Raw genomic sequence first — 25,261 nt, forward strand, 5'->3', positions numbered from 1 at the left:
ATAAGACTTCAAGTTTGGGATTATAATTCTTTGACCAAGAGGAGATTGAGGCATGATGTATGTTATTCTTTGATAGGTGGACTCAGGATTTAAACTGACAACCTTTCAAGACCTAGCTCAAATCTTTATCCGAAAAAAAAAGTGAATAGAAAGTGTCATTTATCTCTTTTACCTCTTCCATTCATTACCGATTTTAATGTAATTACGAATAATGGATCTACATAACCAATCCACACACTTTTTGAGCCCATTCAAGAATCTTGAGCCCATTTAAAATACCCTAACTATCACACAAATTTAATATCAGATTATTTTTGTTGCTTTTTTTAAAAAAAAATTACTCCAGAAATTACTAGGATTTTCAACAATGTTTTACTTTGATTGACACTGTTTTTAACAGTTTTTTTTTCTGTGATTTATATGTGATAATAATAATTTCTAGCAGTGTTTTTAATTTTCTGTTATTTCCAACTACGCATTTTACCCAATTTCCATCCTTTTTTATTCAACAGCAATATTTTACAGTTTTTATAGTTCAAAAAATATATATTTTACAGTTTTTAACTACGGGTTATGTGCTGACAATTTCAGAACTGATCATTATTACAGAGAATAAAAAACTAGAATATAAAACAACAATGAATATTGTTAATCTATATAAGACAAATCAATAAAAAACTAGAATATAAAACAACAATGAATATTGTTAATCTATATAAGACAAATCATTGGTCATTCTCTTGCCACTAAAATTTGAAAGTTCCGAATTCCATCAAAACATTCAGAAAGTTGTGTATCACACATACCGTTATTCATTTTGATAATTTAATATTTTCATTTCACTGAGTCTGCTTAAATGCTTCTCAAAGTTTAAAAAATGAAAAATTAAATGGACCATTTACTTTAACCTAAGAAAATTATACAATGCACATCAATATCAAAATTACTCATATGTATGATGGTGATTCAATACTATCTAATTTTGATGCGGCGATCAAACTGAAAGAATAAAAAATGGCCGAACTAACCCAACCCAACGTATCGCTACGATGAATTGAACTAAAGAAGAGGACGAATGAAGAATCCCAAAGGCGAGGTTCGATTGTTTTACTGACATCGAAATCATTTTAGTATAATTTTATATATTTAAGACCAATGTGAAAATATAATTTACATTGATACAAGTTAGCGGATGTGGAGTGCATGCTTGTTCATGATTATCGTAATTCTAGGAACCAACGAACTCAGAAGTTCAAAGTCAGCTCCCCATGGGTGGTTGTTTGTGGGTATCAAGAGCAGAATAAGCTGCTACTAATCTTCAACAAGAATTAGCAAGCAATAACTGTATTGGTCCATTAATGACAACTATGATCAATGTTAGCTTATCAGTGCTAACTTAATTGGCCATCACTTGTAAGTTGATACCAATTAGTCATAAGTTAATATTGAAGACTACTAACTTGCATTAGTGATTTAATGGTAACTAAGATCTAGCATATGCAAACTTTATTAACAGTAACTATGTTATTGATGGAAATAGTTCATACTTACAGTTTTCCAACTGATATAATTGTCTAACTGTCAAGACTAATAATTAACCGTCAATAGTTCTACTCTTTTACGAAAAATTGCAACGTTTTAACATGGTTTAAGTAAATATAAGATTTTTGAAGTTTTTAATTTCTTATATTATTATATAAATTGTTTATTCTGAAATTCTCCATATATTTAAGCCAATTTATTGATTATTTTTCAAGTATAAAAAGGCACTACTCCTCTCGATATAAAAGTTACTCATTCATTCCATTTTTACACTTTCTAGTTTCTTCATCAACACATGCAATACACATTCACTAAACCATGAATCTTTATGATTATTCGTCTATGTTCCAACCATCATTATCATCACAAATCCCTCAAAGCATCCACCACCACACCACCGGAGATTATAACAACCCGATAAGGTTAGAGGTGGCTAACCATGGACCAGACATTGAAGCTAAAACGAGTAAGACGACTGTTCAAGAGATGGTGGATGCTAAGGCCATAGCTGCCTCGAAAAGCCACAGCGAAGCAGAAATAAGACGTCGAGAACGGATCAATAACCATCTTACAAAGCTTCGTAGCTTACTTCCTAACACCACCAAAGTAAGTCTTTATTAGGTTTTTATTTTACAGATTGGATTATAATAATCTAAACTATAAGTTACTGGTCGATAATAGTTCATATTGACAGTTTCACTAATTACTCAGTTTCACTTTCTTTGCCAAGACAAGCTCACTCGTATAGAAAGTGTTAATTTAAAGATTTTCGCTTTATTTTTCTTACTGGAATGATTATGAGTGAAACCGAGAAACATACAACATCCTTGCAAGTGTAATTGAGTGTAAATTAATCTATGATTATTATGAGAGTGGGATTGATCTTGGCTACGAAAGTAAGAGTAAAGAGTGACATAGGTTGTTACTAGTAGAAAACAAGTTATATGTTCTTACAAAAATTTCCCACAAATTTTCTACGAAAAGTAATTCCAACAGATTTAAGACGAATTTCCAATAAAAAAACTAGCTTTAATTTTGCTACAATATTGAACAAAATAGTAACAATACATTTTTTTTTTCGTCAGTATGAAATCCGTCGTAGAAAAATGCCTCATTTTTAGTGTTAAATTGTCAGTATGAATTATTATCGGTTAATAAAAATAGTTTAGATTATTAAAATCCAATTTGCCTTTTTTTAGTAACCAAAAGTACGTTCAATAAAATAACGAATTGCTTTAGACAGACAAAGCAACATTACTTGCTGAAGTGATCCAACACATAAAGAAGCTAAAGCACCAAACCTCCATGATGGACAAACAAAGTTCGGTACCCAGTGAGACAGACGAGTTGATCATAGACAATACATTTGATGAAGAGGGTAGGATCGTGATCAAAGCATCGTTATGCTGCGAGGATAGGTCAGACCTCATGAAAGACTTGGTAAAAACATTGAAAATGCTCCGACTAAGAACCCTAAAAGCCGAGATCACAACACTTGGAAGACGAGTCAAGAATGTTTTGTTTGTAACAAATGAAGATCGTGATTTGAGTACACGTGATGATAAACAAATGGCGAACCATTCGCTAAACGTCATTGAAGAAACACTTAAGGCGCTAATGGAGAAAACAGACTATGGGGATGATTCTTCTTTTGTGAGCATTAAGAGGCAAAGAACAAACAAATGTAGCTATTGTCACTAACTTATGAACATAAACCTTAAAGAATATCGGTTGTGTTTGCATGCATCTTACATGTTGAAGTCTTTGTCTGTTTCCCTAATTTATGAATCTATATGTTATATGTTGTATGTTGTATGTGATATAATATAATTTTTCTACTTATATATATAATTACTCTACTTGATTCTCACGTTTAGTACATTAATTTTATTTATACGTTAACTTTTTCATATATATATATATATACACACGTCATGATTACGTATGGGTGATGTCATTATAAATATAAACCTATTCATTTCACGAGTGGTAGTGTGGTTCTCATCATTTGCTTGAATGATAAATTAATAACATATCAAAACAAATAAAATAGTGGGGAACCAAAGTAGCCATGCGTATAACCACCCCACTACCAGGGGCTGCAATGAAAGAATTTAAAACTATAAAAGAAGGATGTGATACATCACTCGTATGATGACTGTACAAGTCTATATGGCTCGTATAAGGTTATACAGACCGTATAGATCACGTATGATTGACAAGTCTATAGTGAGACATTAAAAAACAGCTTTTTCATCCTATATGGCTCTTATAGCCCTATACGAGCCGTACGTATATGCGAAAAGTGGTGTGTGAAGATGCTGTAAAACTTGGAGCAATCCCAACTTAAAGGACCCGAATGGTTAATACGAAAAGTATAAGGGTGGTACGGAAGATCTCAAGGGGCGGTTTGGTGGAGATCCAAAGTTTAGGGACCAAGTTGAATAACTTGGTGTCATAGTTATATTTTATTTATTAATAAATAAAATAGAAGTCGAGTATGATTAGGTTTTCTAGTTTGAGTAGGATTAAAATTGTGGGTGCTATATAAACCTATCATTAGTTTCTTTTGTTGGTAGCAGAGAAGAGTAGAGAAAGTAGAGAGTATTTTGTTTTTGTTTCTTATTAATGAAAAGAGTCACATAAACGTTTTATGCAATATCGTGTTTGGTGTTCTTGATTTACTTGTCTAAGGTTTAACAGATGCATGATGGTGTATAAAGATCCTATGGCTAAAAGACAACTATATATCCATTAGGCCATTGACGTTTTCTAACACACCACAACGGAATGGAGTGTCAAGACAGAAGAACCATTACGTACAAGAACATTCCGAGATGGTTATGGGCGATATTGTGACCCACAAACCAGCCCGGATCATATTTTGTCTAAAAATGGGCCGAGACATGAGTTAAAACCGATCACGCTCTGCCAATTAATCGTTGTGACAGCTTGCTCTAAGATCTTACTGACTTTAGGGAATTAAAGGTGGTTGTGATAATAACTACCATTGGCAATTTGGCGTAGTTCTCAAATTATCACATCTACCATGCTAGCATCAGAATATTTTGTATAGTTCTCAATCTCATATTAAGAACGGCTTATAATCTACTCCTAATATAATCACGGTCCTGATTGGTGATTGGTGATATTAGTGGACTAGAGCCCAAAAGGATTATTGAAGTAGCCCAATATGCCTTGATATAACTTGGTATCAAGAAGCCTAACCAAAAAGAGAGAGCCCAATCTGGTCAAGCCCAAGACGAAACTTGAACTTTCCTGTTCTCTTGTAGAGCTGTCTAAACCGCTCGTCGCTCGAACTCGCTCGACGCTCGCTCAAAAAATGCTCGCCCGTTTTTTTCGCTCGATTGAAAACGAGCTTCTCGGCTCGGTTCGGTTTGCAAGCGAGCCAAGCAATGAGCAAAGGTCTGCTCGATTCAGTTTGGCTCGAATATTTTTAATTTATTTTATATATAATTATATATGAACAAATATATAAATATATAGACAAAACACATAAATATAAGCTTACAATTATTTTTACCCCACTAAAATTTTCATATTCCATCAATTTTATAGTTTTATTTGTTCGCTTCAAATTTTTAAAATACTATAAGTTTGTTTACATGATCATTATATCTCACTTCAAACTTATTTTTTATAAAAATTTACAATCTATTACACGTTTGTCTAAAAACTACTATTTTATTTTATAAAATATATTATTTACAACCTTTAAATTTGTTTCTTATTAAAAACTTTAAAGTGAAAAAGAAATAAATAATGTTTGATCAAAAAATGCTCGGTTCAATTTTGGCTCGTTTCGATTTTTGCTCGGTTCGAATTTCAGCCGTTCGGTTTTGTTCGGTTGTAAACGAGCCAAGCAACGAGCAAGCTTTCACTATGTTCGGCTCGGCTCGTGAACAACCCTAGTTTTAATAATGTTACATGCTAAATAGTAGAGGGACTGGGATTGTAATACTTGTATAGTTGAAGGTATATTCTGTGACATTGGGTTATTGTACTTAAACAATCAGATTAGTCATAACGAACTATCGATGATTTAAGTATTCTTCTTCTCTTCTAGCTCTTCTTCTTTTAATCTTCGATCACTCTACTTTGATACGTAACAAGTAATGTTCCACCAATTATAAGTAAAAAAACATAAAAAAAAAAGAACATAAAAGCACATTGTAATTTTTGTATACCTAAGAGTACTTTCATAAATTATATGTATTATATATCTTAAATACCGGTGTTTGATTCGAATATTTGAATTACTCTAATCGAGTTATTCGAACTTTAAATTCTTATCTTGGATTCAAATTCGAAATAGGTTCATGAAATTCGATCCAAGTTATCAAATTCGAAATTCAAATGCGCAGCCAGTTTAGTGGATTCGGAAGGAAACTGAAGAAGAATGTGAAGCAATCGGGGAAAAGTTGCATGAATTTGTATCTAGGAAAAACGGAAACGCTCCCCCCCCCCAGCGAGAAAAAAGGGGAATTAATAGGAGAATGGGAGAAAATGGAAGGGTCGCGTGGCGTAACGGACCTACAAGTCCTGATGAGACATTTCTTTTTGGGTAAACTATTTTAAAAACTAATAGTCATTTGTTTTAAGTTTTAACTAAATTATGATTGCATTTTATATATCCATTCTCAAGTGATTGAGGGTTAAAAGTAAATAAGGTTACCAAAAAGTTATTCATGAAATTTCAATATTGACCAACTCTTGAAACTAAAATTATAGAGACCACGTTCGAACTTCAACTCAATCATTTGGAAGTGGTGTGTTTAAATAGTTAGATATTGAACCAAATGTTGGGTTGGGTCACTGTGGAGCTGACCACACGTTGGGTTGGGTCGTGGTGACTGGTGGGGCTGATCACACGTTGAAAGTTGCTAGCTTTTACACATTAAGTGATCCATTAAGTCATTAACTATTTAGGTTTGGCCGACAAGTATTAATCTTAAGCTAACCACACGTTGGGTTAGGTCTTGAAGAATACAACATTTTTCTTTCTTTTCCTCGGTTTTTATATAGATATGCCCTGCTTTTGTAAGGCATATTTGGACTTCTATGGAGATCACGCAATACATTTTAGAGAGTTCATGGAGTTTAAGTACCGACACGATTTAATTAGGGATGTGTTCTTTGACATATTCATGCACACCGTGATTTTTGTTAAGAAATAAGCACATGTTATTTTCTTGACCGACCCATTAGATGGAATGTCAAGTCTTAAACCAATTGACATTTTAGTCTTTGGATGGATAGCAGGGAAACACACATGTGTATATCTGTTAGGGGTTTCCCCTCTCGTGGGCTTGGGTAGCAGTGTTTTCACGGTGGGTCTTCATGCATTAAAAGTTGATTCATGAAAGGTGACCAAATGCGAGAAAACATGTCTTGTCATGCAACTAACACGTGTTTGCACTCTTCACTTTTGATACTTTTGGTTTCGTAGTGCAAAGCTACTTTGTTGTGTCCAAAGGGCTATAATTTACAATCCCACGATCTATGAATGTTAATTTAAACCACTTATCTTTGCTATTCAAGAAAAAGCTAACAACGCAGCTTGTAGTTTAGTTGCTTTCTATATCAATGTAAAGCAGTGTAGTTGCAAACACTATTTTTTATTGAAATTAATTTCATGATTGATCTTTTGAGTTTTGACCTAGGTAATATATAAATAGTTTAGTGTTTTTACTAAAGGTATATCGATATAAACACTAAATTTTAGTGAAATTTAATTTCATGAATGCTATTTTGGTTTTAACCTAGGTAATATACAAAAGGTTTAGTATTTTTATTCTAAAGGTATTCCCTCTAAGAGTAAGCTTTATGGTGGCATGAGAAGAGCGCGAGAAAGGTCGGCTTACACCCTCTCGGTAAAGGGCAACATAGGGATTGTTGCCATGGCTATGGCGCGTTAAAGCATGATGAGCCTTTTTTTTCAGTATTAATTAATAAATTAACTAACAACTCCATTCCACATAAACATTTCACATATTGTTGGTCCAAAGCCCTTGCATTATTTCAGTTACCTTTGTACCGTCTATAGACTTAAGGTAGTGTTTTGTATGCAGAAATTATATACGAAATTTGAATGAACTATTTTGAGAGAGAAAAAAAATGTGTTTTGTTGGTTAATAAGATGAAATCACCTATTCTATAGAAAATGTTTAATTCAAAGTGCAATTTAAAGTTGCGTTGGTTATAAATTATAATTGTTAATCGGGCAAATTTTTATTTTTTATATTTTATATTTTTGTTATTCAGGTGAATCACCTATGAAATCACCGTTTATTATATACTTTCATTACATCCTCCCTTCAATGGAAGCAACATCATGTGGCCTAAAACTCATTTAACAAAAGGTTGCAACGTATACTAACGTCACGTTGTTGATATGGTTCGATCATTGTTCAATAAGAATGAGATGAAAGTTGAATAAACAAAGGTAAAATTATTTTTCTTGTAGTGCTCCTTAAGATCGATCTCCCTAGACTTCCCCAAGACTGATAAACGAAGCTTGCTAACGAACGATTAAATACATCGGCTATTCTTCTAATTTTGTTGCTATAATACATGGAGAGTTGTACAACATTAATACATTATAACCTATCAACTATAGGATGCATTTGTTTTATACTTAAGATATATAAATAAATTGATATTGTGAGTATGCATTAGAAATGTGACTATGTGAGTCAATGTTACTCATTAAGGTGTTGACTAAAAGAAGAGGACAAATTTGAGTCCTTTGAGGTTACTCATGAGTTGATATTTGTTGGTGATATTATACATCACTCGTGAACTAATATGGATACCTAAATTATTGATGTTGTTGAGATATCTCTATCATGACAACGATGTTGGATAACTTCATTTATTTATAGCTTGACTAAACTAAAGTCATCCATGCTTTGTATAATCAATCAATTCAATCACTACTTTATTGCTTAGTTGACTAAATAGTCATTACATTGTTATATAAACACTTGATCACAATGTCAATTATGAGATTGTGGTGTTATTATCCTTAAAACTACTATCAAATACTAATTAAGTTTATTAAGATATTCTTATCATAACAACAATGTTGAATAGGTTCAATTAATTTATTGTTTTGACAGGAAAAAGTGATTTGTTGAATATCCTAATCAAACAAACGTGTAGTTATTTATTGATTGACTAAATAGCTAACACTAGTGTTTTTTTTTCTTGTTCTTTAGCTTGTCCGAATCAACAAAAGGTAAAAGTTAAATATTTTGAAGAATTTTGTTGTGTTTGATCTAATTTTTTAAAAAAAGGAAAGCACACACTTCGACGATACAAAATACAAGATGCGTCGACTACACAAATTAAGTTGAGATGTTTCATATTTCAACCTTAAAAGACAAAAGTTGACTATGTTTCATTGACATACAACTTTGTTTATCATCATCATATCTCGGTATGGTATCTTAACACTAACTTGTGATCTTGATGGCAGAATTTTTAAGACACCCTTATTAACAGTTGACTATATCTTAATGTGGTTATAAAATTTTCTATCATTAAAATGTAGTGTTTACAACGAAATAAAGAGTAAATTGATGACAAATTGCGCTACTAGCCTTTTTTAAAATAGAAAAAGAAAAGGGGTGTTTTTATACCGACTGAAGAGTACATTAAACTTCTAAAGGTATATAATTTGGTGAATAAAAGATTAAATAAAGTGTGTCCTATATATGTCTTTATATTGGACCATAACCCATTACACGTGGGATGCTTGTTGGAGGCAGTGACCACACAACTACTTGTTATTTTGGTGCTGACTGCACCGAATATCATTTTTCGTTTAATTAAGGTCTTGTTTGGATGCATTGTAGTGGGTGATATAATTAACTTCGTTTGGAAACAACTCAAGATTTATTGGCTGTTTGGTTGAAGACAGAAAATCATTACTTCTTAAACCATTGTATGTGACATTTTGTGTCAAAACATCTCCAAAATATGATTAATTTTGCATTTGAAACAGTGTTGTAGAAATTGCTAGTCACTAGTCAGGTTGTGGGGTAGAGACTAGCAATTAATCGGAATTAGTCGAGATTAATTGAATCGGACTTTAATGTATAATTTCTAGTTTTATACACACACACACACACATTTTTATATGTAATATTCAATTTTATACACACACAAACATATTTTAGCAGGAATCTCGTTGGAGACCGCTGGTTTAGCTAGAATCTCGCTGAAAACCGCTGGTTTTGCTGGAATCTCACCGAAAGCCGCTGATTTTGGTCGGAATCTCATCGAAAACTGCTAATTTTAGTCGGAATCTCACCGGTGTAACACCCCGACCAAAGGCGGATTATACATCGGGGCGCCACATATTGTTTCATTACTCGTGACACTATTTGGGTGTCAATATTTAATAAATATATTCATTCGCGCACGCGCAAAGTAAACACAAGATAACATAAAGCAACATAATTCAATATATTATAAGGCAAAATATTCGAACAACAATAACTTGTCTTGATACATTTTAATCTAGGTCCAAAAGTAAAAACGTCCTACGTGTCCACAAGCTCCAAATGTAGCTACAGCAAACCTGAACATGTGTTAAAATAAACGTCAAACACTTGCGTGTTGGTGAGAAATCAAGTTTAATACAATACATAGATAACAATAAATCTGCGCGCAACACGTGTATGTCTGGTGTTTAACAAGGGTGCAATCAGATTGTGATCAAGCCTAAATAGATCATAGCTCATAGTTCATAGTTCAATCCGTGCTCCCAATTGAGCACAAAAACAAGAAAACATCTGTGCAAGTGTAAACAAAGAAAACCGTAAACGATAGGTCTCCCGTGTTCATCTAATGGATCCATGAAAACTTCGGAATAGGCCGAACAAAGCGGTTAATGATACACACATACAAATAAACAGCCAAGTAAACGTCCTCAACACATGGGATACTGCGCGACTAAAGTTCATAAACAAGTTTAAGACTCTAAGTTTGTATGAACACATGAACATCCCAAAACATTAAAAATAAAAAGGGATTAGGTACGAGATTACTCACATGATAAACGATGCGGTGTAAGATAACGCAAGAACCAACTTTAAACAAGCACAAGTTAACCTATAATTAAAGATTATTGTTTTAATGATTTGTTTTAAGTCTTGATTATAAGTTAGCATATTTAATAAGTAAATTATTATATATAATATATATTACCGGAAAAGCAGGGCAGAACAGGGAGGAAGACGGAGGCAGAGAGGGAGGAGGCAGAGAGGGAGGCGGCAGAGAGAGGTTAAATTAAGTGTTTGTGTGTGATGTGTTAGGAAAAATAAGATTATTGTTATTTATAGAGAAACCCTAGGGAACACAATCCCTAGAAAAGGGGAAAAAATCTCCAAAAAGTAAAAGATTCCAAAAGCAAAAGATATCAAAAGATATGGCAGCTGCAGGGGGCAAAGGAAAAGCTGACAGGTAACAGTAAACAGGCATGGGCGGGTCAGATAAAGGTACTGGTCAAGCATGGAAAAAGCAGATCTCAAAAGATTATGTCAGTCACTTTTTCTGTCAACCAATGGGGTTGGTGCGCATGCTGCGCCAAAAGTGGCTTTTCAGACATAAAATAGGTCAGGTCAACAGCACAGAAGATAAGACATCACAACAGCAAACGGCTAGATTAAACAGAAGAAAACTCAAAGGGTTTAGCGCGAGAAGGCTAAGGCGCGCCGCGGGAAGAATCACATTTCTTAGCGCGCCGCGGGAGGAACTATAATTCCTAGCGCGCCGCGGGAAGAACTATAATTCTTCGCGCGTCGAGGGATGAACTACGATTCTTAGCGCGCTGCGAGAAGAACTACAAATCCTTAGCGCGTCGCGGGAAGAACTACCGTTCTTCGCGCGCTGCGAGAAGAATTACAATTCTTAGCGCGCTGCGAGAAGAGTTCGTCTCGCGTATTGCTGGAACAGATGGTCTTCACGCAGGCTTCCTTGAAAGGAGTCTGGCGCGTGGAGCTGCGCAGACAACCTCAGGCGGGAAGAAACAAAGGACAAGGAAAGAGTTGGAAGAGGGAAACAAGGCTTAAGGGCGGAACGACGGCAAGAGAGAGAAAAAGGCGGGACGGCGACAAGAGGGAAAAGAAGGCGGAAAGAGAGAAGAAGAGGGATGGGACGGCGGAAAGAAAGAGAGAGAAAGAGGCGGGAAGGAAAATATATTATTATTATTAAAAGTAAAATATAAGTATAAATAAATATTAAATCATAAAAGGAGATCGGGTCAGAGAAACGGGTACCTGGGTCGGGTCGGATCGGGGCAGATGTCACAACCGGAAACCGTCATTTTGGCCGGATTTGACCATTGACCGATTAAATGGCCGACTAGCCCAAAATTAATCAGTGAAGTGGGGACTAGCGATTAATCGGTGCCTAATCGGGATTTTTGCAACACCTGTTTGAACACCCACAATACCCCAGCGAGTCTTCCTGATACAGGATGTAACCCGTCCATACTGATTTTGAAGTTCTAAGTTTGACTCACCCAAGAACGCAATCAATGAGAAAAACCCCCTTGAGTCAGGTTTTAAACTTAAAAAACCTTAACAACTCACCTTAGCTATCATTCCCTATATCATTGGACAAAAAACCAACTGAAACTTGAATATATATATATAACCATTACACTATACATCTATCGTATAGTTTTTCCAAATATATAGTTGTATAATTTTACGTCTACAAACACTAGTTTCTGAAAATTCAAAATAATAATATTAGTCGGTTTCAACATAATGGAAAGCAAGAAAAGAGTGAAAAGTTAATTGGTTTGACCAAAAGTGTGTGTAAAGGTGGCACCAACTAGACCACTTTATATCAATAATCAAAGAATCATAAGATGGATCATAGACCACTCTTATTCTCTTAATATCACATGTTATCTTTCTAGCTTAATTATACCCATAAAATCTTCCTAATCTTTATCTCTAATAGTTTAGTATTATTTACACATACTTAACAAATTCATACACTACTCATTTAAATTTTATAAACAAATTTTCAGAAAATGTGTCTTAAAAAGTAACACTTAATTTTTACTACAAAAGAAGAGAGGTTGTTTATACTCCTATTTTCATGATAATTACCGAGGAATGTTATCCGTTGGTAATTACCGAAGGATCTGTGACGGAAGGGAAGTATATTACAAAAGAAATGTAATTTAAAGTATATATTTAACAATCCATCGGTGTTCACCTCCCAATTTACGACAACATATTATCCTATGGTCGAATCAATGACTATCTGTTGGTATGAGGACAAGATTTTGAAGTTTCACCCAGAATTTTTAGTCGTTTGTTGGCGTACTGCCCGTAACCGACAAATAGTAAGTTTGTAACAATTATGTTTGCAGGTCTAATGATAAGATTGTGGATTGGATTCCAGCTCAAACTTTTCAATTGCTTGCTAGTTTTTTGCTCCACCGACAAAAATTTGAATCCGCCACTAAAATGTTATTGAGAAGGTGCAGTCGCGATCTTTACCAAATAGAAATTTGTGGGTTAGTAAAAACTTATGTGGAGTTCCCATGATTTAGAAATTTAAACATACATATTGTACACTTTCATTAAGCACACAACCACTTGGCAAGTTGACCTAATTTTTATATTCACAACACACATTTTCTATACAATTTCTCAAACGATAACTATTTATTGTCAAATTAATCAACCAAGACTACCAAGATGAAGTTAAACTATATGATATAAAGTACCATGGCTTCATTTTGTTCATAGGAAAGGGAATTTCCTACTTAACGAACAAATGAAAACTTTGTTAATATAATTCCACACCATTTTGCAATACTCTATCATTGGTTTATCCTCAATATTAATTTCAAGAAAACATATCAAACGTTCGGCTTAGAGCATCATCAGTGTAACACACTCGTCCTTGTTTTAAATTGTCAACTCAAAACGCCACATCGAACTTCAAACCAACTTAATTACAAAAACCTTTATAATACCTGCTCTCAATTGTTTGCTTTCGGACCTTGCCCACAAAACAATGGTGTCAAGATAGTACCACTCCAATGAGAGATGCGGTTTGTAGCTTCTGTTTTTTAAATCCAAACAATGTGGACACCATTGGAGATGCTCTTAGTTTCACAATGTGGAGCCTGTATCGTCCCTATAAATACTTTAACAAGTGTATTGAATTGACAGGATATTCAGATACACTAATGTTTTGATTTTTAAATCAAACAACTACGGCGAATTAGTGATGCAATTGAATAATCGAAAACCAAACAAAAACGTGCTCACATGAATTTGAAGAGATCATATCAACCAACAACATGAAAATTAGATCACAAAAATGTTTAGAAACAAACATAAAGATTTTTTTTTTCATAAATAAAAGTAGAGTACTTAGAAGTTACATTAAGGGCCAATGAAAAGGGTTACAAAATTGTTCATGAGCTCTCTCAAGCCACATAATTTCTATATACAAACCACTTGATCAATTAGCAAGTCTCATCAAAGAGATTGCATATATCAATCATGGTAACAAAGGAGCATGACCACACATCTCTTGATAATGTAAAGCCTTGCTTTATGTTCTTTAAGAACTCCTCCAAGTCCTTTGCTTCTCTTGGAGCTTCCCATCATCATCATCTTCATATCTTTTAATCTCTTTTCGAAACCGAATAATAACTTTTTAAAGCCGATGAAACTCGCACCTTACAATGCGGAAAATAACCTTAGAGAAATGGATCAAGGGTGTTCTCTTGTTGTTTCTGTGAAAGATGTGCTGGAATATTATGGTAGAACATGATGGATGTGGTTTGTTTATATAGGAGGCCTGTGGGTATGGATGGGGGGTGGGGTGGGGTGGGGTGGGGGTAGAGGTGCACAAATCGGTTTTTTTAAAAAAACCGGTTCGGTTATTAACCGGACCGGTTTTTTTTGGCCCGAAAAAAAACCGGTTCGGTTGATAACCGGACCGGTTAATAACCGGTTTTTGTATGTCAAAACCCTAACCGGTCTAACCGGTTAGGACCGGTTTAGAAACCGGTTAGAACCGGTTAATAACCGGTTAACCGGTTTTTTTTTTAAATAACCGGTTAATAACCGGTTTTTTTCATAATAACCGGTTTTAAAAAAAACCGGTTTTTCCATTAACCGGTTTGTTAACCGGTTTTGGCTCTAAAACTTGTAACCGAAATACGAACCGGCGGTTTGTAAACCGGTCAAACCGGTTTTTAAAAAACCGGTTTTCGTAAAAACCGGTTTCCGGTTTAAACCGGCAAACCGGTTCCCGGACCGGTTTTTTTGACCATCTCTAGGTGGGGGTGCATGAAAGGGTAACTTAATAGTTTAAACATATATTATACATGTATATTTAAATTGGGTGTACAAATCATCTTCTAAGAGGGTGGGTGTAGGCATCACCTACGGACATTGTGGGTCAGGCATGATATTAATAAGGTAGCATCAGTCCATAATTTATGATTTATTTCATCTTGCTTCTTATGACCAAATTAATTATTGTTTAATTGTTTCCTCTTCATCTTTGAAGACACTTAGAAAAAGATTTTTTTTTATTGCTTCCTGTTCATCTTTACACATATAAAAAAAGATTGTGAAGTCAAAAGAAAACCCTTGTATCTTGTAACATCTTTATACATGTTTAAATTCATTAAAAAAAAGATTTCTTTAAATCTTCCATATTAATTAATTTTGTTTTAGCTACTGTATTATGCTAAAAGTCCACATTTTTCTTTGATGTAAGAATATCCACATTTAGTATGTTTAATATATTGTCATTTATTAATTCCCATTTTGAAAGGTGTTTAAGATGTGAAATAGAAGTCTATATTTTCAAGGTATATTGGTTTTTATTAGTCTCAACTATCTTCTTTTGGTCGTTATCGGTCCTAACTAACGAATTTGCTGTTGTTGGTCTCAACTTTTAACCTATTTGTTCCTAACGTTCCGCGACTAACGGAATCATAACACCGTAAGTTGCAGGTCACCGGAAAAAACATTTTTGGTCGGAAAAATCACATTTTTCCCAGAAAACACCACTCGAACACCGCCACTACCACCAATTGACTCACCACCACCACCAACCGTTTCCGACGATGGTTCTAGGGTGCCGACGACCTCAATAATTGGGTCTTTTACTAGAAAAAAGGTTCCTAAAGGTCCAATACAAACTTACAAAAAAAAATTTCGACATAACTTTTCAGTGTCCGAAAAAAATGTGAGTTTTCCGATAATCTGCAAATAACGGCGTTAGGATGCTGTTAGTCGCGGACCATTGTGAACAAATACTTGAATCATATGTTGTTAGTCCCAAATACCGTGCCAAATTCCCATGAATACAAGCGCCCATCATATTATGGGATTATTATTTCAAGGTTATACTTATATGACCCAACACTTGTTATTTAAGTAAACTCTACAAACTCTCTAAAGGCCAGCAATTTAACTCATTAAATTATTTACTTAGTGACTTTATTTAGCGTTTACCCTTTCGGAAACATGTAAAGGGAATAACACATGTGGTAAGGACACAATAATCCGACTCAAACTGTCAAAACGAAACCGCTTTCTGGTGTTAAGTTTATCTAGTTATCATAGTTGGCTTGGTTCATAAATGATGTCAAAACAGGTTGAAACGGACCATCGCTATGGATGTTTAGGTTTTCCATGTTTTTAAAAGGTTTTCATAACCCTATTAAACAGAGTGAACCCGACCGTCAATGATCTTAAAGAGGGTTTGAGCGATTGCAATAAAATCACTAAGTTGATACCACAATTGCCTAAAAGCACGGTTCTTGATGTTTCTACTTTATTTATGTTCGATGTTGAATCTTACGATATTATTATGATATTAATAGCGTTTGTCAAGGCTTAGATGATTAGTGTTTTGTCATGATTTTATCTCAAGTAAATGTTTTGATGTTGTATTATATTTTTTTATCATGTTTTTTGTTGTGGTATTGTATACATACATCATTTTTGATTGTTGTATGTGCATGAAAATTTAAGAATATTTACAAAAATACAATCATGTACACGGTATAATTTATGAAATATCGCATTATTAACTCAATAAGATATTAAGATACCAAATGTAATGCCATTGAGTCATCTGCATTAGGCTATTTTGTTTACATGGTATGTTAAAAACCGTAACAACGTTATTTTCATCCTTCATCTGTAGATGATGTGCCATCAACAACCCGTGATCAATTCGTACGCTCCACACACTTCCACAATTCGCAAGATTTTAGTATTACTTAACACTAACTTTTTGCGACTATATATGATTCTATAATTGCCAAAAGTATAATCTTGGCTAATGGCTAGTATTAACCAACAAATATGAAGTAACCACACAAAAAAATAAATGTAAACCACATGTTAACCCCTTATATTTATTTATTATTATATTAAATAGTTTAGCTTAAAATTAATCAGTATTGCCTAGAATTAGGCCACCACCACTTGGGTGTTTCTCGTGTTCCTCGATATTTATTTATCTTGCATTGTAACTTTTAATGCTCGCAATCTTGGAAATGGTTACATAACATCTCTTTCACTTGTTCTTTTACATGTGTCTCATTATTCTTAAATATTATTAACATACTTATAGTAAGTGAATACAAGTATATAACGAACACTCCCATGTAAAATTTGGAGGTCCACTTTGAATATACTTAGAGCATCTTCAATTGATATATATGCTTTTACAATTCATTTTTTAGTTGACATCTAGGTGGAGGAGAGAGGACGTCTAGATGAAAAATGTCATTTCATCCGAAATGTTACTATGTTATACGGTTTCGAACAAGTTTTGTAAGAGAAAAGAGACGAGGTAGTGTATAAAAAAAAAAAGATCTACATTCAAAATCAGTCTCAAATAAACTGAAATTTCGAACCCGAAATATCTAAATTTGGTTATTCATATTTCAGGATAAACTTTTTAAAAAATATTTTGATACTTCAGATATCTGAATAATCCGAAATATTTTTTTAAAAAATTACTAAATAACAAATATTAGCTAGAAATTTTCTTTTTAAATTATAAATATTTTCTTGAAATATATTGAATAAAAATAATTTTTAAAATTCGGATACGCATTTCAATGTCCAAATACGAATCCAAGGTTTTTGATATCGCATAAACTATAACACAATGTATTGAAAATGCACTAAAACACATGATTGTACTGAATGAATTAAAACAACATGAGTTAAAAAATCAAAAACACCAATAAACCCTAGTTTCCGGGCATGCAAAATACTCAAAAAAAAAATTTAGTTTTTATTTATATGAATAAACTAATTAAATAATGGGTGAAAGATGCAAATGAACACTTGGAAGATGATTAGATGTGGAATGAGGAAAAGTTGACGTGACGATAAGTCGATAATATAATGAGAAAGAGTTAAAAGACAGAAATAACCGCTCCCTCTGGCTTAATTAATAATAAAAAATTTTGTAAAATCATTTCACAGTTCAAACGATGATCCAAGCATGTGGAAACATATTTTTAAGATATGAATGGTTGTGTAAAGAATTTCCAGAAGTAATTGTTTATAGGCTTATTAGTTGTCTTTTAAGTCAAAGAGTTCTAGCACTTATAATATAAAGACTCATTTGACTTTGAGGAAGTACCACACGAATGTTGCTTAAATGACTATGAGCTAATTACAGGTGTATCACTTAATGAGCATAATTAACTAATTATATCATCGTACTCAGTATATCTCACCAATAGCAAAGCTATGGTAGGGTCTGAGGAGGGTAAGATGTAGGCAGCCTTAACTCTACCCCATAGGGATAGAGAGGCTGCTTCCGGTGAGACCCCCGGCTCGATAGTAATTTTGCATCAAGCCTTAGACATAAGGCACATAGCACTCAATCATCGGGACACCGGCTGATCGGTGCATGTACCCTTATCTTTCAGCTATCAACGCCACTACATGATGCCTGATTAACCGTCCGTCACTTTTAATGTTATTTTCACGAGATTAGTAAAATAACGTCAAAATTAGTGCAATTTCACTTTTGCCCACCCGAGGGTTCACACATATATACATCATATGTGCGCACCGCAAGCAGGGCTATAATTACTCATTAATGTTCCACTAATCCCCATATCAATTTTTTTATGACTTAATTAAGCAAATGCTATTTTATCAAAATACACTCTCAAAGCCAGCTAGCGAAATGTGATGTACTAGTTATAACTTACATCACAAACAAAGATCCAGTAATGGTCGGTTTTAGTTTTTATGGATCTAAATTTCTAACATGACAGAAACCTGACATAGAATTCATGGGTATTGGTTTAGGGCCGGTTGAGGTCAACCTAATATGTTCGAAGGTTGACTAGCTTATTTATTTATCTACTTTCAAATTATGTTTTATGTCATGATTAGGTATCTTATGCTAAAATTTTCAAGAGAATAAAATATAACAAGAATTAGGTTATTTGTGTCGTGTTTGAGTTCATATGTTTGAGACGATTTTCAGGTTTGAGTCGAGTTGGACCCACTATCAACCCACAAACACAACCTAGTAGGTTTTATGATAACTATGAAAATACAACTTAACTCCTTTTAGTTCATAACATTTTTCATCTTCAAATTTACAAATATGGTATTACACAAAAGTATGTTATATACACTAACAGATCTTGTTCATTCCTCCCTTGGAATCCATCTACTCCACCACATGCTCTTCCTCCGTTGGTTAAGCTCGTCCATGCTCTCGTTTAGTGTCTTCAAGATCTTCCTCTGGAAGCGAAGGACTGAGGCAAGAGCATTTCTTTGTGCACTTGACTTCTTCTGTGGACGTATTTCCTACGTACAAATAATAAAAGAAAAGAACCCGTAAACAAACCCACGAGTTGTTAACTACATGCATATATAAGTCCCTAAATATTATTTACTTGTTAACGAAAAATTCTTTTATAGCATGATTATATTCTTTAACTTGCTAAAATCTAAGGGTAGCAATTCCTGACACCAACTGGAATATGATATGAGCACGACATGAAAATGAACATGTTTTTGGGTTAACTTGTCAAGTTGACATGTTTGACCCGTTTAGTTAAACATTTGAACATGTCAATGCGTTTAATCATTAGAATTAAAAAAATAAAATGGGTAAATGCCTACCCGTTTAATTCTATTCACAACTTGATTACAACGCATTTACACCATGTTTGACTCGTTTAGATGAATTCTTTAACTTACGAAAATCTATGAATGGTAAATTCCAGCGTTGTTGAGACCGGACCGGCCGGCGAACCGGTCCGACCGGGATTCGGTCCACCAACCGGTCCAAATCTATACAGTTCGCTCGGCTTCCAGGGAACCGGCCGGTCGACCGGCTGAACCGGTTTTCTATGAAAAAAAAATTATTTTTTTTTGAAAAATTACTTTTCCAACCCTAACCGTCATTTTTTTTACCAAAGTTGCTCGGCCGGTCCGACCGGTTCAACCGGTTGAACCGGTGAACTGGTAGGCCGTCCGGTTTGGTGTCTGGTCCAGTTATGAAAACATTGGTAAATTTAGACACGACCCAAACATGACATGAAATAATCATGTTTGCCGTCTTGGGCTCTCATGTCTAACTTAAACGGGCCATGTTCAGGTTCACTTGTGTAGCCCGTTCAATTAAACATTTCAACTCGTCAACCCTTTTAAATTAAGAACAAAAAAATCAAAACTATCTTTCACATAGTCAACCCGCCAACCCGTTTATGACCCGTTTAACCCGTTCAAAACATGATTGCAACCCTTTACAACCCATTTACGACCCGTTTAACAGTTTTTGTATATCATAAGATGCATGAACTTACTCTGAGCTCCTGCAGTTGAGCTTCAGTGAACCCGCCATCTTTCTTAGTTCCCGATCGGGCCATAAGCTGAATAATCCACACGACTGCTTCACTATAATCCTGTTGTGTGGCACGAAAGAACTGCAGCCTAAGATTCTGCATGACTGATAAAGCTAGAAGACCTTCTCTGTCAAAATACGGGTGGGCTAAAGCTGCTTTAGCACTGGTTCTTTGTCGGGCCTTGTACCGGACCATAGAAGTCAAAAGTTCCCATCCGATTCCACCATCTAAATCAAACAACTCGAACCCTCTTCGTAGGTCTGCGCTTGCACGTGGTTCGACACTTTTTCTCCATGCATTGAGGTCGTAATCACAGCGTTTTAGTTGGCGGTTGAATTGGATGAGACCACTGTCTGAGCGAAATGGAGGGAATGCCTATATAAACGGATAACGTAAATTTTAAATAATTATTATCATTATTGTTAAAAAAATTTTAAATGAAATGGTTCGGCTCGGGTGCTTACCATTTGGAGTAGTATGAGACCGGTGCTGTAGATGTCGAAACGGTCCGGGAGGTTCAACTGTTCAAGGATTTTCATGATAAAGTTAATAGTTAATGGATCGATCGGGTTGTGTTTATATCTAAAAAGAAAACAAGTATAGTGAAAAAGGATTAGCTAAATAAGTCAAATGGGTCAAAAGTCACCCAAAGTGTATTTCAATGCATAAAGGAAAATTGGATTTAAATAATCCCAACTATTGAATGTTGGCAAATAACAGTTCCAACTAACGAGTTGGCTAATGACGGTCCCCACTTTTAACCTGATTGGTCACACTGGTCCGCGACTAACGGAATGTTAACTCCGTTAGTCTGATGCTTACGTGGCACGCCTAGTTGTCAAAAATATGCTTATGTGGCAGCTTACGTGGCATCTGTCTCTTTAAAATTAGACTGAGGGGTCAAATGGGTATAATAAAAAAGATTAGCTAAGACGAAACGAGTCAAACGGATCAAAGTCGCTCAGAAAAGTCTATATCAAAGTATAAAACATCTAAAATATTTTTATTTGAAAATTAGATCTAACGGGTCAAACGGAAATAATCAAAAAGATTAGCTAAAAAGGAAACAAGTCAAACGGATTGAAGGTCACTCGAGGTATAAATCAGCGCATAAAAATATCCCATGTACTTTCATTTGAAAGATTAGATCTGGCGAGTCAAACGGATATAACCAAAAAGATTAGCTAAAAAAAAAACGAGTCAAACTGGTCAAAAGTCGCCCAATGTGTAAAAAAGTATTTATGTTTCAGATCAGCCAACTCATTTTGGCCCGTACCAAAATTATATCCATTCTAACATGAGCCCATTTTAAACATGTTACACCTTAAAACAGTACCTGCCATAAAACCGGAGAAAGTGCAGCTGCAACAGGAGCCGATGGTGCAGATGGAGTTTGTGTGCTCATAATATATTGCTCGGGTGCTGCATATCTGTAAAAAGTTTGAATCTTTAGGCTCCAAGAATAATCTTTATTTCACATAAACAGAACACACAAATTATAACATTTAAAGTCGTAATCTTTAACACCTTGGGTCTAAAAGAAACTCTTTTGGGATATAATTGATGCCAACTCTTAAATCTGTAGCAGCTCCCAGATCGATGATCTTGAATGTTCGGGACCCTGGTTTTAGAAAAAAATAATAATCCATAAATAACCATTTTATAGAAAAAAATGTGACATATATATATACCTTCAGAGAAAATAATATTTTGTGGTTTGATATCTCTGTGAACAATCCCTGTTGAGTGAAGACCGTCTAACGCAAACAAAAGTTGACCGAGAATCGTTTGAATGATTTTATTCTCTCGTTCTAATCCCTTCGGTAAGTCTTGCACCTCCCCGAGAATCATTGATTCAACCTAAACACATTTAAAAGATATTATGATGAAAAGGTTAAAACTTGCACATTGGATAGATTTAGCTTTAAAGCATGATGTAACCATTATAAGTGGAGTGTGCGCGAAACTGAAATAAGTAACCAAAATAAATAACATAACCGAACTGAAATAACTGAACCCAACCCAAAACTGATGGTTTGGTTCTATGTTTTTTTAAAAACCGAATTTCCGGTTAGGTTTAGGTTTTGCACGTACTGAAAACCGAAAACCACCCAAACAGAACCAACTTTTATAAAATATATGAACCTGTAAAAACTGACTTTTGTTGGTGAATTTATGGATGATAATATTTTATTTTAAGTATTAAATAATATATAATAAAAAATTAATAAATGTGGCAGCCCAAAAATTTTAGGCCCAAATATTTCATCATCAATTAACAAATATATTTAAGACCAAAGTTGGTCATTGTCTTTCACACCAAAAATTTTAAGCCCAAACGACAAGCCCGGAAAAACCAAAACCGAAAGCAAACAGTTTTGAGAAACAAAAACCAAATTTTCAGTTTCAGCCCAAAACCTACCCATGCATACCCCTAATAAGTATAAGTATTAATTTTGACCAGTTGGTTTTTAACGGGTCGACATGGGGTGTGCTTTATCCCAAACGGGTCAAATGAAAAACATGGCTAAAAAGGCAACGGGTCTAATAGGTCATAGAGCAAGCGGGTTGAAACTTGAAAGTCAATCCAAATAAATCCAAAAACCAATATTGAGATGAGTTACCAACATTATAAGGAAACTCTTTACTCTGAATCAAATCTGCAAGTGTTGATTCCCCTTCAAACCTCCAAATAAGCCAATATTCTGCTCCTTTCTTTGAAGAGCTCTACAAAATACACCCGATAAATATAAAAAATATAAATTCCAAGTTTATTATGTATAGACTCGATTTATTATATGATACCTCGAGAAAGCCATACACGAAATCAGCACAACTGTTTGCGCAAGCCCTTCTCACACGCTCGTTCATCCATATCTCAACCGCTCCGTATTCTGTAGCTTTTTTGAGTACTAAATCGCCTTCCTTTTATCAACCACCAGAACAATAATAGTTACTAAATTATGGTTGTTTTGGAATTTAGAGGCACCGGCTACTAATATTATAATTTCTCTAAATAAAGTACTAGGCCTGGAAATGAACCGAGAGTTCATTTATAAACGAACGTATATGAACAGAAAAAAATGGTTATTTAGTTAAATGCATGAAAATGAAGTCATGAACACATGTTAGTTCATTTGCATTTGTATACGTTTGTTTAGTTACGTTCGTTTATCCTCATTATATTTGTTCGTTTACGTGGTTCGTTTACATATTTACTTAAAATTATTTATATTCATTAACTATACGAATTCACCCGTCATGTATTAACTCATCACTCAATCAAAATTTGGAACCAAGCCTTGGGTGATCGGCAAACAATTTAGACGAACGAACAAGAACACATTCATTTTCTTTGTTTATTTACTTTCATTGCGTCCGTTTATGTCCTTTTAGAATATAAACGGACAAACATGTTTAACACGAACATGTTCGTTTTCTTCATGAATGTACATGAACATGAAAATCCATTCGTTTGTTCTGTTAACGTCTAACGAACGAACATCAAAAAGCCTTATTCGCCTTCTTTCGGTTCATTTACACGCCTAAAAAGTAACACAGTTGATTGACATATACGCATACAAGTAATAATCATATAGGGTATGTTTGGCAAAACTAGCTGCTAGCTGTAGCTGGAAGCTAATGGCTTGAAGCTGGTAGCTGGTACTCTGGTAGTTGTAGCTTTTTAGATATATTTATATTTTATATGTTTGGCAGAGTAGCTGGAGCTTTTAATAAATGTATAAAATTACTAAAATGAGCATAACTAAAAAGAATAATAGTAAATGTATTTATTTTGGAAGGTTATTTAAGTAAATTAAAATACTAGCTCTTTCTAAACGCTACTAGTAGAAGCTTCAAGCTTTTTCTCCTGATCTAAAAGGTTCAAGCTCCTTGAACCAAACAAGCCTTTTAATTGAGTAGGAGTTTTTTCTTAAAAGCTTGAAACTAGAAGCTCCAAAAAGCTTCCTGCTAAACATACCCATAGTTATTCACGTAACATTCCCTAAACAAAAAACACAAATCTCTCTTAAACATTTCAACAAACACTCGGCGCGCACCTTCGAAGACGCCTTCTTCGCCAACGAAACCTTATAAACAACACCAAAAGCCCCCTCACCCAACTTCTTCCCCAACACAAAATCATCCTACACCCATCACAAAAACAAACCATATCAAAATTCATAACCACAACAACACCAAAATAACCAAACCAATTAACAAAAAACCAACCTTTTTATAAGTTTGCCTAAACAACCTCTCAACAAAAGCAAGCACAAACATATCCCAAAACCCAGGAGCCACACCAGGTGTAGCCCAAAGGTAAGACAGAGTCCCCAAAGCCAAAACCGCACCCGGGATCGTAAGCGTCAACGAATTCGACCGTGGTAACGTGCTTCGGTAAATAATATCCCCACACTCCATGACAGTACACGGAAGCCCAACCCCAACACCCAGAAACACGTTATGAACATGATCAACTAATTCAATTGCAGCAACTACGCTATGTGAGTGTGAATTTGGTTTAAAGATTGTGACTTTTGGACGAATTGGTGGTTTTATGGATACCCTTTTGCCGAAAAATGGAGATGGTGAGATTGAATTGGTTCCGAACCCGAATCGGAGTCCAGATGATGCTGATGATGATGAAGCTGTGGCCATGTTTACATTTGATTCAAGTTGAGAGAGTTTGTATTTGGGTTTCTTGGAGCATATGTGATGTGATGAAGGGAGTGAATTATGGTTATAGTTTTGGGGGGATTTTCTGGTATTATTGGTGGAGAATTTGAG

At 34.6% G+C, this 25,261-nt stretch overlaps 2 protein-coding genes and 1 pseudogene across 2 annotated transcripts; 1 reads left to right on the top strand and 2 right to left on the bottom strand.

Moving 5' to 3' along the window:
* Window positions 1–1,801: 1,801 nt before the first annotated feature.
* Window positions 1,802–3,313, top strand: LOC143543493 (transcription factor bHLH30-like). The gene is made up of 2 exons (XM_077035805.1): window positions 1,802–2,148; window positions 2,782–3,313. Exons 1-2 carry the CDS (start codon window positions 1,861–1,863, stop codon window positions 3,241–3,243), a joined length of 750 nt encoding a protein of 249 aa, XP_076891920.1. The 5' UTR covers window positions 1,802–1,860; the 3' UTR covers window positions 3,244–3,313.
* A 10,668-nt stretch (window positions 3,314–13,981) lies between these two features.
* LOC143543494 (small polypeptide DEVIL 4 pseudogene) lies at window positions 13,982–14,328 on the bottom strand (annotated as a pseudogene).
* Window positions 14,329–19,144: 4,816 nt separating this feature from the next.
* Window positions 19,145–25,252, bottom strand: LOC143543511 (serine/threonine-protein kinase STN7, chloroplastic-like). Its single transcript, XM_077035821.1, has 10 exons — window positions 24,704–25,252; window positions 24,532–24,618; window positions 23,276–23,395; window positions 23,099–23,197; window positions 22,162–22,330; window positions 21,998–22,091; window positions 21,807–21,900; window positions 20,935–20,991; window positions 20,432–20,845; window positions 19,145–19,427 (listed from the first exon to the last, which is right to left on the bottom strand). Exons 1-10 carry the CDS (start codon window positions 25,130–25,132, stop codon window positions 19,266–19,268), a joined length of 1,725 nt encoding a protein of 574 aa, XP_076891936.1. The 5' UTR covers window positions 25,133–25,252; the 3' UTR covers window positions 19,145–19,265.
* Between the last annotated feature and the right edge of the window lie 9 nt (window positions 25,253–25,261).

This window comes from Bidens hawaiensis, unplaced genomic scaffold (assembly GCF_021521415.1).
Source record: "Bidens hawaiensis isolate Kalapana, Puna unplaced genomic scaffold, B.hawaiensis_p1.1 tig00013123_1, whole genome shotgun sequence".
Taxonomy (NCBI): Eukaryota; Viridiplantae; Streptophyta; class Magnoliopsida; order Asterales; family Asteraceae; genus Bidens; species Bidens hawaiensis.